Source organism: Pongo abelii, chromosome 18 (assembly GCF_028885655.2).
Source record: "Pongo abelii isolate AG06213 chromosome 18, NHGRI_mPonAbe1-v2.0_pri, whole genome shotgun sequence".
In the NCBI taxonomy this organism is placed as follows: Eukaryota; Metazoa; Chordata; class Mammalia; order Primates; family Hominidae; genus Pongo; species Pongo abelii.
In genome coordinates, this window is record NC_072003.2 from 58,016,396 (window position 1) to 58,034,322 (window position 17,927).

The window sequence follows — 17,927 nt, forward strand, 5'->3', positions numbered from 1 at the left end:
TAAATAGTAAGTTCCTAGTGAACTGAATTTATCATCATCACTAATATATCTTTCCTGTAATTTCTTCAAAGTCCTTTCATTTTTTCATCAGAGAATAGGACATCTGCAAACTTCATGGAAAGAAGAAATCTACTTCTGCATCAACAGTCAAATACATACACAACAGGAAGCCCTGTCATCTGGAATTTATAGTTCTTTCCTGAAGAAGCTTCCAGACTCACCAGAAAACTGGCTCCGATCCTTAAGGCTCCAGTTCCAGAAATGGTCTGCACAGTGACAAACTGAAGGAGAGATACCCACGGTCAGTGATGTGCAACACTCTCTATATAGGCCCAGACCCAGGGCCACTGCTCTGTCCAGGACCCTTCATACTTCAGAAGCTCATTCTTTATGGCCTGTTAGTATCATTCCATGTTACAGGCGAAACTTTCAGAACACAAAAATTCCTCCTCAATATGAAAAATGGGTGAATTATATAAAAGATATAAAAAGACACTGAGAGGCTGGGTGCGGTGGCTCATGCCTGTAATCCCAGAACTTTAGGAGGCCAAGGCAGGTGGATCACCTGAGGTCAGGAGTTCGAGACCAGCCTGGCCAACATGGCGAGACCCTGTCTCTACTAAAACAAAAATTAGCCGGGCGTGGTGGCGCACGCCTGTAATCCCAGTTACTAGAAAGGCTGAGGCATGAGAATTGCTTGAACCTGCGAGGTGGAGGATGCAGTGAGCTGAGACTGTGCCGTTGCATTCTAGCATGGGCAAAAGAGTGAGACTCTGTCTAAAAAAAATAAATAAATAAAATAAAAAGACACTGAGAACAGTCACTACATTAAAATACTACTTTAGAATTATACAAAGTAGAATGACTCTCTAAACATCAAAGTTCCTTGAAAAGCAAGTCAACAAGTATACAAGGATAACATTACAACATTTTAAAGGTTTTCTGGCCGGGCGCGGTGGCTTATACCTGTAATCCCAGCACTTTGGGAGGCCGAGGTGGACGGATCACCTGAGGTCGGGAGTTCGAGATCAGCCTGACCAACATGGAAAAACCCTGTCTCAACTAAAACTACAAAATTAGCCAGGTGTGGTGGCACATGCCTGTAATCCCAGCTACTCAGGAAGGCTGAGGCGGGAGAACTGCTTGAACCCGGGAGGCGGAGGTTGTGGTGAGCTGAGATCGCGCCATTGCACTCCAGCCTGGGCAACAATAGCGAAACTCCATCTCTAAATAAATAAATAAAGGTTTTCTAAGAGGTCCCCTTCTATGTGTTTTCATAATCTGAAAATATTCATGTTTTGGGTAATAGGAAGATGCCTGAGGTGAATCTCCTTATTCAAATTGGTCAACTTTAAGGGACAAACAAGAAATCACCGTAGGTTTAAGAGGTTTTTGCTTGTTGTTTTTAAAGGTGTTGTAGAAGTACAAGGCTCTACAAAACGTATTTTTCTGGACTGGGGTGGCAGTAGATTAAAGAGGGAAAAACCCAACTAAAAAATTATTTTAAATAGTTTGTCCTGAAAACTTTGGCATGATGGAAATAAAAACCTCACTGTAGGTCCCATAATACTATGATTCACAAAGGCACAACAATTTTTTTTTTTTTGAGACAAGTTCTTGCTCTGTCACCCAGGCTAGAGTGCAATGGCATAAACTTGGCTCACTGCAACCTCCACCTTCTGGTTTCCAGCAATCCTCCCATGTCAGCCTCCCCAGTAGCTGAGACTACAGGCGTGCACCACCACACCTGGCTAATCTTTGTATTTTTAGTAGAGACAGGGGTCTCACCATATTGGTTAGGCTGGTCTCGATCTCCTGACCTCAGGTGATCCACCCGCCTCGGCCCCCGAAAGTGCTGGGATTACAGGAGTGAGCCACTGCGCCCGGCTGAGGCACAACAACTTATAAAAGACAAGCTGATGTTATTTTAAGGTAGGCCAGCCTCATACTTGGTTGTTATCTAGACGGAGCAGAGACTAGGCAAAAAAACACATGAATTAAAAAGTACAGAAATTTCCAGGAGGGGCTAACAGGCAGTTGACTGTATGGACAGAACTAAACCAAATTCTATTTGACGTAGGATAATTACTACATAACCCTGGGGTTGAGGTTGTGTGCTTCACTCTGAGTTAACAAATTCATGTGTGGACTTAGACCAGTCTTGTAAATAAAGTGTATTTATTCTGGCTTTTCAGAGGGGGAAGGGGAGAGAAAATGTTGACTTAATTTTGCTAGTTTGTATGTTTCTTCACTCCCCAGGCTTACCCAGAAAAACATACAAATGCACTCACTAAAAAACATGTTTTTTTCCAAAGAAAGTGAACCACAGTGTGCATGAGTTCACATGTTGGGAGCGTGGTCTTCTTTCTGTGTCCATGTGGGCTGTGAAGGGACAGCAGAGGGCTGCCAGACTGGTCCAGCCCCCACAGTTCACCCATGGCTTGTTTCCTGCTTGCTGCTTCTGTGCAAGTTGGAAGCTTAGGACATGAGGGTGTGGGCTAACTGCAAGCTTAAAACTCAGCATAGTTAACATTTCTAAAGCATATTCAATGTAAAATGAACATAAGCAGGTAGAGACTAACAGCAAAAGTAACATCAAATCTATCAGTCAAATGACTACCACATTTTCAGGATTACTAGTAGCACATTTTTGGAATTGGTGTCCATGAAAATTATTTTATTTAATGATGGCAATTTACTATCAAATAAGAATTATTAGAAATAGTGTGGCCTCCTCAAAACAATCATTACACACAAAATGAGTTATCTTTTCATATTTCTTAATTTTTTTTTTTTTTTTGAGATGGAGTTTTGCTGTTGTTGCTCAGGGTGGAGTGCAATGGCGAGATCTCGGCTCACCACAACCTCTGCCTTCAAGTGATTCTCCTGCCTCAGCCTCCTGAGTAGCTGGGATTACAGGCATGCGCCACCATGCCAGGCTAATTTTGTATTTTCAGTAGAGACAGGGTTTCTCCATGTTAATCAGGCTGGTCTCGAACTCTCGACCTCAGATGAACTGCCCACCTTGGCCTCCCAAAGTGGTGGGATTACAGGCGTGAGCCACCGCGCCTGGCCTAAAATTGTTTAAATAATTACAAATTTGTTAAAATAGACCTGGGATGATGCCAGAGACTGCTCAGCTTACCCGGCCACTCTTCAAGACTTCGCTGTTCTCACCCAGGGCTAGTTCTGCAGATGCCTTGCAAAATTCAGCCAGTCCCCCAATGGGCAGGTATTCCTTGTCCAAATTTTTTGCGGCAATCTGGGCCTCTGCCTAGACAAGAGAAAATACATCCATTGAGTTTCTTCTCTTTACTTGGAATTACTATGATTAATGTTTAAAGTTTTATAAGTTAAGTTTTGGAGGTAAAGTCTTTTTTTTTTGAGACGGAGTTTTGATCTGTCACCCAGGCTGGACTGCAGTGATGTGATCTCGGCTCACTGCTACCTCTACCTCCTGGGTTCAAGTGATTGTCCTGCTTCAGCCTCCCGAGTGGCTGGGATTACAGGCGTGCACCACCATGCCCAGCTAATTTTGTATTTTTAGTAGATACGGGGTTTCACTATGTTGGCCAGGCTGGTCTCGACCTCCTGACGTCAGGTGATCCACCTGCCTCGGCCTCCTAAAGTGCTGGGATTACAGGCATGAGCCACTGCGCCCGGCCAAATCTTTTTTTAAAATTTGAAGTTACTCTCCGAGAAGAATGGTAGGTAGAACGCTTGATAGTTTATATTGCAGAACAGAAACACTTTCTTTTCCAAACTGTATTTTATTGTTTAAGTTAGGTTTTATGTGGATGGGTATAGTCTCTCTTGGTTACAATTTAACATAAAATGAGATTCTTGGAATGCACAAGACCAAGGTTTAAGAGCAACACCTAAAATAGATATAAGATGATTAAATCAAACTAAATACAAAACGAGAAGCATGTCAAGCTATATGCCAGTTTAAGAACTTCGAAGGGTTAACAGTAATAGCCACACATCTTCGTGCTTTGGCATTGGAGGCCTGGCTGTCCCTTAGAAGTTGTGTTACCCTAGGCAAGTTATTTAGCCTTCCTGAGCCTCAGTTTCCTCCTCTGTTAAATGGAGGAACTATTTCTACCCCTCACAGTGTTGAGGTGAAGTGTGAATGAGGGAATGTACAATAGTGCTTGGTTGTGATGCAGGTTGCAGTAGCAAATACTTGCTGAATAACTTAAAAAATTATTCTAAGGGGATTTGTTATATTATTTAGTTAACAAATAAGGATGCTACTAATAAAAATATAACAAAAGAAAGAGGTGAAAACATTCCATAGCTCAGCAGGAAGAAAGGACAGAGCATGCCTGTGTACAAAGGTTTGACTAAGGTAATCACAGTTAGAGAAATGGAAAATAAAAATAGTAATCCACGAAGAGCTGTTCCTCTCACCAAGAGACAGTGCTTAAAGTCTTGGTCCTCTTATGCACCTTCAGGATTAAACTAGGCATAGCTAAGCATTTCTAAAGCATATTTAATGTCTGTTTTATAGATGATCACAGAACCATAGAAAGTTCAATCTTGGAAAAAAACAGGTGGTTCCAACCTCTCACCTTTACAGTCAAGGAGACTACAGTCCAGAAAACCCGGGTAATTCATGCCATTAGTGCCAGAACTAAAGCCCAGGGCTCCTGATTCCCGGTCCAGCACTATTCCTGCCACTCTCCAGGGCTCTCTTCAGTTTATTCATCCCACTCAGAAGAAGATGAACAGCAAGCTCACCTTGCGGACGCTAGGCAGCACGTAAGGCTTTCCGTTATCATCCCGGTAGGCACCAACTCCCAGATTCATCTTTTTGCTATTGGTGTCCCTCTTAAAGGCTTCAGTGACTCCCAGAATGGGATCTGGAGGTCCCATTTCCACATGGGTCCACCAGGAGCTGAAATGAGAAATACATTAGCTCAATCCCATTAGCTAGATCCAAGATCCATTTTACTTATTTATTTATGAGATAGACTCTTGCTCTGTTGCCCAGGCTGGAGTGCAGTGGTGCTATCTTGGCTCACTGCAGCGTTTGCCTCCTGGGCTCAAGTGATTCTCCCACTCCAGCCTCCCAAGTAGCTGGGATTACAGGCATGCATCACCACGTCAGCTAATTTTTGTATTTTTAGTGGAGATGGGGTTTCGCCATGTTAGCCAGACTGGTTTTAAACTCCAGACCTCAAGTGATCCACTGCAACTGGCCATATTACTCTTATATATTTAAAATTATGAAAAATACAAATTTGTGTTAAATGAAATTGAATTGCTATTCTGACAAACTTTTTTTTTTTTTTTTGAGACAGTCTCGCTCTGTCACCCAGGCTGAAGTACAGTGGTGCGATCTTGGCTTACTGCAGTCTCTGCCTCCTGGGTTCAAACAATTCTGCCTCAGCCTCCTGAGCCAAAACAGTATTGATTTACAGAAAATTGAGCAGATAGTACAGTCCCATATACCCTTACCCCCAGGTTTCCCCTATTAACATTTTACATTGGTATGGCACACTTGTTACAATTAATGAATCCATACTGATACATTATTACTATTTTTGAGACGAAGTTTCCCTCTTCATCACCCAGGTTGGAGTGCAATGACGTGATCTCAGCTCACTGCAACCTCTGCCTCCCACATTCAAGTGATTGTCCCACCTCAGCCTCCGGAGTAGCTGGGATTACAGGTGATCGCCACCATACCCAGCTAATTTTTGTATTTTTGGTAGAGACGGGGTTTCGCCATGTTGGCCAGGCTGGTCTCAAACTCCTGACCTCAGGTGATCCGCTCGCCTTGGCCTCCCAAAGTGCTGGGATTACAGGCATGAGCCACCGTGCCTGGTCCATACATTATTAGGTCCACACATTATTTAGATTTCCTTAGCTTTTACCTATTTCTGTTCCACAATTCCATCTAGGACACCACATTATGCTTAGTTGTGTGTCTCCATAAGCTCCTCTTGGCTGTGACAATTTTGGGAATGCTGGTCAGGTATCTTGTAGGATGCCCCTCTACTGGAATTTGTCTGATGTTTTTCTTATTAGACAGGGGATATAGGCTTTTGGGAGAACAGTAATTGTATTTTGTAATATGCCAGCTTGACAATTTCTTTTTTTTTTTTTTTGGAGCCGGGGGATGGAATCTCACTCTGTCACCCAGGCTGGAGTGTAGTGGCGTGATCTTGGCTCACTGCAAACTCCGCCTCCTGGGTTCAAGTGGTTCTCCCCCCTCAGCCTCCCAAGTAGCTGGGATTACGAGTGTCCGCCACTACACCCAGCTAATTTTTGTATTTTTAGTAGAGATGGGGTTTTACCATGTTGTCCAGGCTGGTCTCGAACTCCTGACCTCATGTGATTTGCCCGCCTCAGCCTCCCAAAGTGCTGGGATTACAGGCGTGAGCCACTGTGCCCAGCCTTGAAGACAATTTCTAAGATCTTTAGGGTAACTTACACTTTTGGTCTAATATTACAATGAATTGATTAACAGATTATTATTCATTGCATACCTAAATAATTTCTAAGATAGACTACAGACACATTGATTACCAAGCATAATTTAAAATTTATATACCTTTGTTTATTTTTACATGCTCGAGAGGCTATAGCTTTGAGTCATTAAAATAAAAAGGTCTTTCTTTGTTGCCACTTTAAGGAGGTATAAAAGGGATATATGTGGCTGTAGAAGTTGTACTGCATGTGTTCACGAGTTTTGCCAGTCTGTTTAGAATGCTTGTGTAGGACTGACATCACCACCCTCTCTTCTTAATTTTCTCTGGGAAATAGAAGCTACTTTGGTTAAAAGATAAGCAATGAGTGTTGAGACCACACTAGGATCAATAGTGACAAATAAATACAACTGTGTGTTTTTAAGGAAAAAGAGTAGTATTGGTCTAAAGCAGCAGTTCTCAAACTTTGTGATCTTTAGATCCTGTTATACTCTTAAAACTTACTGAAAACCCCAAAGAGCTTTTATTTATGTGGGGTATAACTATTAATACTTACTGTATTAGAAAAACTGAGCAGCTTGTTATACTTATTGATTCATTTGAAAATAGCAATGATGGAAACACACTGCATGCTAACATAACTAACACAGAACTAACATGTTCCCAGGGAGAACTACCATCCTAGAAGACCAGTTTGTTTTAAATATGAAAGAGCATATGAGGACAAAACTTAGTGAATTTTGTTTATTTTTTATTTTTTTGAGACGGAGTCTTGTTCTTGTCGTCCAGGCTGGAATGCAATGGCGCGATCTCGGCTCACTGCAACATCTGCCTCCCAAGTTCAAGTGATTCTTCTGCCTCAGCCTCCCAAGTAGCCGGGATTACAGGCTCCTGCCACCATGCCCGGCTAATTTTTGTATTTTTAGTAGAGACGGGGTTTCGCCATGTTGGCCAGGCTGGTCTCGAACTCCTGATCTCATGATCCACCCACCTCGGCCTCCCAAAGTGCTGAGATTACAGGCGTGAGCTGCCCCCGGCCTGCTTTTTCTTTTTATTTATTTATTTTTGAGACAGAGTCTTGCTCTGTCACCCAGGCTGGAGTGCAGTGGCACGATCGTGGCTCACTGCAACCTCTGTCTCCGGGTTCAAGTGATTCTTCTGCCTCAGCCTCCCAAATAGCTGGGATTACAGATGTGTGCCACCACGCCTGGCTAATTTTTGTATTTTTAGTAGAGACAGGGTTTCACCCTGTTGGTCAGGTCTCTAACTCCTGACCTCAAGTGATCCACCCACCTTGACCTCCCAAAATGCTGGGATTACAGGCGTGAGCCACTGCACCCGGCTGTGAATTTTGTTTTGATTTATAGTAAGTGAATCTGAAAAGAAGCTGAGTTAACTTTTTTTTTTTCTGTTTTAAAGAGATGGGTCTCGGCCGGGTGCAGTGGCTCATGCCTGCAATCCCAGCACTTTGGGAAGCCGAAGTAGGCGGATCACCTGAGGTCAGGAGTTTGAGACCAGTCTGGCCAACACGGTGAAACTCTGTCTCTACTAAAAATACAAAAATTATCTAGGCAAGGTGGTGTGCGCCTGTAATCCTAGCTACTTGGGAGGCTGAGGCATGAGAATCACTTGAACCCAGGAGGCGGAGGTTGCAGTGAGCCGAGAACGCACCACTGCACTCCTGCCTGGGCAACAGAGCAAGACTCCGTCTCAATAAACAAACAAACAAAGAGATGGGTCTCACTCCGTCCCCCAGGCTGAACTGCAGCCTTGACCTCCTAGACTCAAGCCATCCTCCCACCTCAGCCTTTCAAGTAGCTGGGACTACAGGCACACACAAGTTAACATTTTAACAAAGTTTGCCCAATCTTGATGGCCTAGTTTCCTTGGTTTAGTGATTAATGACTTCACCTACAATATAAAAGGTTTTTTTTTTTTTTAAAAAAAAACAAAACTGTGCAATCAGTTTAGAGTGTAGAGATTCTCTGCCTTGCCAGAACACTTTTCTAGGCTTTATGATCTTCGAAAGCAATCATTAAGAACACTATGCTAAGGGCTGGGAATGTAAAGAATAGTACAACACAATCCCTTACCACCTGACTAGTCCACTGTGGTGATCAGCAGGGATCTGCATGCAGTGCAGGCTGGGCACTGCAGGGAGATGATGGATAGTGATACACACCTACCCAGGGCATTATTATGGGCTATTACTTATGGAAGCCCTGAGCAGAGGACCTAATAGCTTGGAGAAGGGAAGGAAAGTACTGCACAAGGTTAGGAAGGCTTCCCAGAGGACATGACTTAGCAGCTGAGTGCTAAGGCTGAAAGGAGGAGTAAAAGGGCTTTCCAAGCAGAGACTTAAGAATAAAGGCTCACGGTGAGAAAGAGCTGGGGGTTGTTGCAGGAGAATCGCTCAAGTTCTCCTAGTAATCACTTATCCACTGTGAATCAGCCACGTTTCAGTATGGTACCATGGAAGTTCTCTGTGTTCACCATGCTGATAAACTCGTGAATTACCTCATGAACATTTCTTTCCTAACAAAGGTTCTCTTAATGTCCTTGTGGCCAGTCAGCACTCATACACCTCACTCCTCCATGGGGCACACTTGATGGCAGTACAGAGTTTAATTCATGCTCCCTTGACAAGTTAAAGACTGCTGCAGTCTCAATCGTTGTAATTAATTAGTGTGTACAGTCAATTCTCTGTTATTAAACGGCAGATTATTTCCAGTTTTTGGGATTTCCCAGGCTCTTATTTCTTGTAATGGTTCTTTTAATAGTTTGCCTTGGGTAATTTCAGTACTGGGCAAACTGCATGGATTCAAATAATAGCTCAGTCACCTGCCAGCTGTGTGAGCACTGGCAAGTAAATTAAGCCTCAACTTTCCTTATCTGTAAAATGGGGCCATAGAACTACCTATCTCACAGGGCTGGTATAATGATGAAAAAAACACTCAGAACCTAGATTGGCAGAGTGCTTGATGTTCGCTAATAGTCATCATTACTAAATTATTACCACTCCACTTTTATTTGTAACCATCCTGCATCCTAGCACAGAGCCTGGTGAGGTCAGTATGTAGAGAATTCAAGGAGCATATACAGCCGAAAGACCTTGTGACCAAATGCAGGTCCTTGCTGCTTTTCTTTCTCTTTGAATACAAAGCGAATCAAGCATGGCTGTGGGGGGAGACAACGTTAATCAGTTTAACAATAACCCACAACCCTCCGACCAACTAACCTTTTCTGCTTTTCTGTTTTTTGAGACGGAGTCTCACTGTGTTGCCCAGGCTGAACTGTAGTGGCATGATCTCAGCTCACTGCAAGCTCCACTTCACGGGTTCAAGCGATTCTCCTGTCTCAGCCTCCCAAGTAGCTGGGATTACAGGCGCCCGCCACCACGCCCAGCTAATTTTTATTTTTTATTTTTAGTAGAGATGGGGTTTTGCCATGTTGGCCAGGCTGGTCTTGAACCCCTGACCTCAAGTGATCCGCCCACCTCAGCCTCCCAAAGTGCTGGGATTATAGGCGTGAGCTACTGCGCCCGGCCCTTTTCTGCTTTTCAATTACTACTGCATAGTTTTTTCTAGAGTATCAGGAGACACTGCCATTATCACCCTTCCCCCTCACTAGTGTTGGTGCCAGTTCTTTTAATAGCTTGCCTCTCATTTTGTGTTGTTGTGGCTCTAGGTTGCTTGGCTGTTCCTAGTACCTAGGCGATAGTAAGACGCACAGATACCTTAAACTAACTTCTGAACTGGGCCTGAAGAAAGCTTTCATTATTACTTATCCACAATTCAGACCCTGAAAACATGTAGCCACCTGTCTATCTACATCACTGTCATTAACCGCTGAGTGAAAGGAATACCCTGAATGTCAAGGACATACTAGATTATAAAAGAGAACACTTCTGGAAAAGTTTTCATTTTTCAAAAGATGGTCTGGCTGGGCGTAGTGGCGCTTGCCTGTAGTCCCAGCTATTCAGGAGGCTGAGGTGGGAGGGTCACTTGAGCCTAGTGTTTGAGACAAGCCTGGGCTACATAGAGACCCTGTCTCAGGAAGAAAAAAAAAAAGAAAAAGAAAAAACAATGGTCTGTTTCCTCCAAGACCCTCAATCATAACAAAGCCACTGCCCACTGCTGCCTACCACAAGGAGAGAAGGCATCATTCTTGTTAAATGGTGTGAAAAGCACTTATTTTTCAAGTTGTTTAAAATGTTAAGCATAGAAACTCAGAAACCATAGCCTTGTGTCTTCTGGTGTACCTTTTAAGAATTCTTTCTTTTTTTGCTTTGGAAAATGACATGTTTTTATTGCTATGTTTGCAGTGGCTTTTTAGCACAGTAAGAATGTCCCTGCAGGCCCACCACCCTCACTCAGCTCCAGCCCTCCAGCCTCTGTCTTTTAAGAATTCTAAACACAATTTCAAAATACTGAATTTTTAAACAATCTAAATATAGGAGCAGGGATACTCAATTTTTTTTTAAATGTAATAAATTATGTTCATTTTACAATTACAATGCTAGTTTTGAGACTGAAAATGAAATACAGATTAAAGAACACAGGTATGAAAACCACATATCTATTGCTTGAGACAAGTTTATAATCCAGATCACAAGGAAAGTTGTTCTTAGCCAGAGAGAGAGGAAGGGGTTGCCTAGCTAGGGAACACTGACAATTTATGGAGACATTTCTGTTCGTTGAAACTCTGGGGGAAAGCAGGTGCTACTAGCATCTGAAGGGCAGAGGCCTGGGAGGTTTTTTTAACTTTTATTTCAGGTTCACGGGTACATGTGCATGTCCTGGGGGTTTGGTATACAGATAATTTCATCATCTGGGTAATAGGCATAGTACCTGACAGTTGTTTTTTCTGATTCTCTCCCTCTTCCCATTCTCTACCCTCAGGTAGGCTCCAGTGTCTGTTGTTCCCCTCCTAGAGGGATATAAATTTTTTTTTTTGAGACAGGGTCTCACTCTGTCACCCAGGCTAGAATGCAGTGGCATGACCACGGCTCACTGCAGCCTTTACCTCCCGGGCTCAAGTGATCCTCCCCGAGTAGCTGGGACTACGGGTGCGTGCCACCATGCCTGGCTAGTTTTTTGTAGAGATGGGGTTGTGCCATATTGCCCAGGTTGGTCTCCAACTCTTGTGCTCAAGTGATCCTCCTACCTCAGGATCCCAAAGTGCTGAGATTACAGGTGTGAGCCACGGCACCTGGCCCAGAGGGAATACTCAATTTGATTAGCCCCACATTAGTAACCATCTTTCAGCTCCTCCATGCCTTTCATTATTCCATTTCTTAAAATGGTAAAGACTGCACACACATTGTAAGAACTCTGATGTTTTTAAAGGAATTGAGTAGATGAAAATAAGAGTGTTCTAGGGGCAAAACTCATGCTGATAACCTGTGACCTAGAAAGTGATTTCTATCAGTAGACTTTGGATACAGGCACAAAGCCTCAAACATTGAGGAATATTGACTGGTCATCCAAGAGAGGTTAGGTACAAAGTATTCAGGTAAGCCTTTCCAATTGAAACGCATTGCAATTTCCCCGGAGCTTAAGCCTACTTAGAGTTTTACAGTTTTTAAACTGCTTTTCCTCACATTCTTCTTACTTTAAAATCAGAAGGGAAGTTAATTAGCTTGCACACAATCACAGAGCTAAAAATGGCAGAGACAATAGCACAGCTGTGATCTTTTTTTTTTTTTGAGACACAGTCTTGCTTTGTTGCTCAGGCTGGAGTGCAGTGGCGTGATCAGCTGGCTCACTGCAACTCTTCACTTCTCAAGCGATCAGGCTCAAGCGATCCTCCCACCTCAGCCTCCCAGGTAGCTGGGACTCCAGGTGCACATCACCATGCCCGGCTAATTTTTGTATTTTATGTAGAGACAGGGTCTTGCCATGTTGCCCAGCTGGTCTAGAACTCCTGAGCTCAAGCAATCCACCTGCCTCAGCCTCCCAAAGTGCTAGAATTACAGGTGTGAGCTACTGCGCCTGGTCTGTGATCTTTTAACCAATGGTTATGGTACCACAGTTGCACACTGCATTTTTAAAGTATCACGAGACCTGCTGAGTTATTTCACCAAAAAGTAAATAATCAGAATTAAATAATTAAAAGCAAATCATTATAAACCAAAATACATTAGCATTTATTTTTCTTCACTGAACTGCAACTATGTCTGATCTCATGTCACTATACATTTACAGTACAGGTCAACAAGAGAAAGTTTTATTCGCAGTGTTTAGCTAAATGATACACTTGAATTTACAAAGAGTTCCACATATTTACAAAGAGTTCCAAGTATGCCATTGGATAAATCCTCAGTTCTTCAGAATAACAACAGACAAAGTTTTATTGTATTAGAATGAGCAATTTAAATAGAAATATCGATGAGTTCAGTTTAAGTATTTTCCACTTTTACCATTTGGAGCTAGGTAAAGATCACTTCCACAGTGTAAGGAGGGAAGTCTGATCTTGCCTGAACAGTTAACCTTCATGCCAAATATGGCATCTGATTCTATCACCTAATCAGGTATCATTATTTAAATCTGAAGAGTAATTCCTCAACATTAGGTGCTCAACTATTTGAAGAATTTATTTTCTGGTCAGGTGGGGTCGCTCAGCCTATAATCCCAGCGCTTTGGGGGGCTGATGTGGGAGGAGTCTGAGACCAACACAGGGAGACTCTGTTTCTACAAAAAATAAAAAAATTAGCTGGGTGTGGTGGTGTATGCCTGTAGTTCCAGCTACTTGGGAGGCTGAAGCAGGAGGATCACTTGAGCCTGGGAGGTCAGGCTGCAGTGAGCCATGATTGTGCCACTGCACTCCAGCCTGGGCAACAGAGTGAGACCCTGTATTTAAAGAAAAAAAAAAGAGGGAATTTTTTTTTTTTTGGTACATATTTTGCAGCATTGTGGTTCCTCTGTGTAAGATTAGTCGAGAGAAGGAACAATAAAATCTGTAACTGGTTATGATCAATTAGTTGTAAACACTATTACACTTGGACCAGCCTATGTTCAGATTTTGATCTAAGATACAACATTAAAATGTCATACTGTATTTGTTTCTGTTGCATTACGTGAAAAATCAGGGCTTAAAATAAAAATATCCAATACAAGAGACATGCCAGGAACTGTTAATAGTGCTGAGATGTAACAGTGAATATAAAGTAGGTAAAGTCTCCGCTCTCATGGAACTTATATTCTAGTGAGAAAAATACAGAAAAGAAAAATGAGTCAGACTCTCCAACTGAAAGAATGACTAACCCTGACCCAAAGGGATTTTCACCAAGCACTACAGCTTCAGGCGACCTAGCCAAATCCATAAAACAAGGTATTATTTTAAGATTACTACAATAGGGAAACATACTTTCTCTTGCCGGAAATTTTAAGCACTCCTTTGGTTTTCCAAATTTGCTGCATAAATAACTCCTCCTGGCTCTGGCCCACTAGGTAGGCAGACTTAAAGAGCACACGTTGACAGTGGGCCAGGAAGGAGCCAAGTCAGGAAGAGAAGAAAGTGCGAAGCCTGGGCAAAACTGTACTGCCAAGGCTGTGGGGCCTTGGAAAGGACAGATAGTTCTGCTGGCTGAAAGACACAGCGCATACAGTCAAACGAAAGGCCAAGCTACGCTTTGCTCCTTGCAGTTAATACCTGCTTGGGGGTGGTTTTAAAACTCAGTTCCTTATTAAGGTAGTGCTTAAGGAGAGTGCTCCAAATCGGCTTGAGTTGAATTAATCGTCTGGCTCCGGTCTCATTGGGAATGAATTACTAGAGCTTGTTTCAAGTTCTGAAATTTCCCTCCATACTATTATACACGTCACAGTACGAAATTACGTTGTCATTTTTTGAGCAATGACAATTTGTCATTGTCCTTCCCTCGCCTTGTTCACAGTTGTATCGCTGGCATCTGGTCCAGAGCCTGGCTCTGAGAAACTGCAGTTACGAAATATTTACTGCATGAAAGAGCACAGGGAGATGGAGAGGAAGATTGATGGCCTCCCTGCAACCGGACCTCCTTAGGGGCAATAAGGAAAAAACAAAACAAAACAAAACAAAAAAAGAGACACACTACACCTCGACCCTTTCCCAAGCAAAGGCCAAAGGGGCCCCGGGGTCACAGGGACCTCGGGGGGTCGCAAGGTCAGGAGGATGCCGCACGCCAAGGTCGCAGGTGCGGGGAGGAAAGCGAGGCCCGAATGCCGGCGCCCCGGAAACCTTCCTCTCGCGCGCTTCCCGCCCAGGGCACACACGCGGCAGCCAGCCGCCGCCGGCCCACCGACTCGGGCGGGCCGGGGGCCAGGACAGGTGCGCCCGCCGAGCCCAGGGCATCCTATCAAGGGCACGGTCGTTACCCGGCGCCGCTGCCCCAGTACTATCCGCACCCCTCCCACTGAATGGGAGTCCGGGAGCCGCCGAGGGCCACACTTCCTTTCCCTAGGGATTGCGTTGCACGCCCTCCTGCAGGGCCCAGTGCAGGGACCAGAGGGATGTGGGATCCTGAGGATCATTGTGGGGCACGGACGCTCAATCCTCAGCCTCCAGTAAGGGAAAGCCGAGGGGGTGGCAGTGTGAGTGACAGTGTGTATTTGGGAGCCGGGAAGGGTGAATGTCCTGGAGTGCTCGCAGCTCGGCGGGGCAGGGCCATCGCCCTGGCTCCATCTCCGTTTCCCTTGGCTTACCTGGCTCTGGCAGAGGCCGCGGCGGCGAGTCCCGGGTGGAAGGCGGCGGCGATCCCGGGGAGGGCGCGGCCAGAGTGCAGCAGGGCCATGGTGGACCGTAGGAGGGCAGTGGGCAGCCGCAGGACGGAGCAGAGGGCGAGCGGACACACACACAGGGAACCGGCTCCCGTTGAAGGTAAGGACAGCGACTTCCCCGGGCCAGAGCGGCCGCGTGCTGGGCCCGAGCCACGTCACAGCGATCCCTGGCGGCCGGCGGGCGGAGCGGCGTGGGCTCAGCGGAGGTGGTGGAAGAGGATGACTGCACAGTTTACCTACGCCCAGCCCTTGCTGCGCTTCATTCATTTAATCCAGCCGGGCCAGGCCTGGCCGGCCGAAGAGGTGGCTGCTGTTATGGCAGTTTGAAAGATGAGAAAATGTAGGCTGACATAGTTGACGTATTTTGTCTGATGCCTTACAGCCATTAGGACCCAAAATGGCCTTACTTTCAACCATAATAGTTTCCCTAAGCACAAGTCATGTCACGTCGTTCCTGAATGTTTCCTTATCCTCCACCCTTTTTTTTTTTTTTTTTTTTTTGAGATGGAGTTTCACTCTGTCACCCAGGCTGGAGTGCAGTGGCGTGATTTCGGCTCACTACAACCTCTGCCTCCCGGGTTCAAGCGATTCTCCTGCCTCAGCTCCCCGACTAGCTGGGTTACAGGCTCCACCACCACGCCCGGCTAATTTTTGTATTTTTAGTAGAGACGGGGGTTTCACCATGTTGACCAGTCTGGTCTCAAACCCCTGATCTCAAGTGATCCGCCCGCCTCAGCCTCCCAAGAGTGCTAGGATTACAGGCATGAGCCACCGCGCCTGGCTTCCTTATCCCTTTTATGGAGAGGGTCGCATGTGTATTTTGTGGGGGCAGTTGTGAGGATTAATAAGATTAGCAGATTATGTCTAAAACAGGGCCTGATTTAGTAAGCACAGAATAACCCATGGTCATTAATGACAAACTCGTGTATGTCAAATCCTGATGACTGTTTGTGGAAGGAAATGAATCAGTTTTAAAGGAAAAAGCAAATGAATTTCAGACACATCCACAAGTCAGACGAGTCTTTCTCATGTGTAGTCTATTTCTCTGATACTCGTCTCTTAAAGCCAGGTAGGGGCCCGGTATGTTGGCTTATGCCTGTAAACCCAACACTTTGGTAGACTGAGACAGGAGGATGGCATGAAACCAAGAGTCTGAGACCAGCCTGGGCAACAAGATGAAACCCCCATCTCTTAAAAAAATAAAAAAAATTAGCTGGATGTGGTGTCCCGTGCCTGTTCCAGCTACTCAGAAGGCTGAGGAGGGAGGATCGCTTGAGCCCATTAATTCAAGGGTGCAGTGAGCCAGGATTGTGCTACTGCACTCCAGCCTGGGTAACAGAGTGAGATGCTGGCTCTAAATAAATAAATACATACATAAATAAAATAAAACTGAGATAGAACTGTGTACCTTGGCAATTTAATATCCCCTCTGTGGCTCCACGATGCCCGAATGGTAAAGTCTAAATCCCTACTTAGGGCCATAGTCTAGGTCCTTCCAGCCCAGCTCCAATTTACTGTCTCAGACCCTTATGCTCTCACATGACCTTGACCTATGCACCTATAGGCCATGACTTGGGATTCTACCTGTAAAAAGTAAAGTAGAGATTCCTCTTCAAAGACTTTCCTCCCTGTCTAATTAAAAATAAATAGTAACTTCTCTTAAAAACAAAATGTACTCAAAGACCTGTACTAACATTCTTAAATATCTGCTAGCCATAATAAAGAAATCAATGTGCTTTATGTTCTTAGCTCCCACCATTTAGCCTAAATATGTGCCCTGGCATGCTTATACTGGTCCAAGCAAGCATTAGGTCATAGCCTGTTCCTCTTCCTTATTTGAAGGTGTTTTTACCTTTCTCAGCATTCCACAAGTTACTTCCTCCTTCCTTTGCTCTCCTCTGCCTTTGCCTCTTTTAAAAAGTTCTAAGTTGCTGGCCAATCAGAACAAATACAAAATGTGAGGACCTGTTCCAGTCAATGAAAACCGGACACAGCAGCAAGGTGGACGCATCAGGTTATAAGTGACCCTGTCTCCTTTATTTGGTGTACTCTCGTGGCAAAACTGCTGTCGAGTGTACCCTTTCTGCAGAAAGTATAAAAATGGCCTTGCTGAGGAAATTAAATTTATGTTCAAGTGCTATTTCTTTACGGCACCAAGAAACAAGCATTTCAAACATACCAGTACATCAGTTTGCTCAGGCTGCTGTAACAAATCCCCATGAATTGGGTGGTTTAAAACAACAGAAATTTATTCACTCACAATTCTGGAGGCCCATAGTCAAAAATCAAGGTGTTGGCAGGGTTTGTGTCTTACACAGAGTCTCAGAGACTCTGTTCCCATGCTTCTCCTAGCTTCTGGCAATTGTCTGCACTCCTGGGCATTTGTGTGCTGTTAGAGGCATCACTAATCTCTGCCTCTGGTGTCACACAGTGTTTGCTCCCTGTCTGTCTCTTCTCTTCTTTTAAGGACACCAATCATATTGGGGTAGGGTGCATCTTAATTGCCTCATCTTCGCCTGATTACATCTGTAAAGACCCTATTTTCAAATAGATCACATTAATGGGTTCCCCAGGTTAGAACTTAAACATATCTTTTTTGGGGGCACATTTCAACCCATAACAACTACTATTCCCAAAACAATTACACTTCCAGGTATAAACCCTAGAGATCTTCTCATACATTTTTAAGGCTGTCAGTAAAGCATTGTTTATAAAAGCAAAACAGGGAACAACC

General features: G+C 44.3%; 1 protein-coding gene across 1 annotated transcript in view; it reads right to left on the minus strand.

Moving 5' to 3' along the window:
• GOT2 (glutamic-oxaloacetic transaminase 2) overlaps positions 1-15,309 on the minus strand; it is a 26,854-nt gene extending 11,545 nt beyond the window's left edge. Inside the window, 4 exon segments of the mRNA NM_001131416.1 lie at positions 222-281; positions 3,146-3,274; positions 4,744-4,900; positions 15,119-15,309. Coding sequence (NP_001124888.1) covers positions 222-281; positions 3,146-3,274; positions 4,744-4,900; positions 15,119-15,207 — 435 coding nt within the window. The 5' untranslated portion in view covers positions 15,208-15,309.
• Between the last annotated feature and the right edge of the window lie 2,618 nt (positions 15,310-17,927).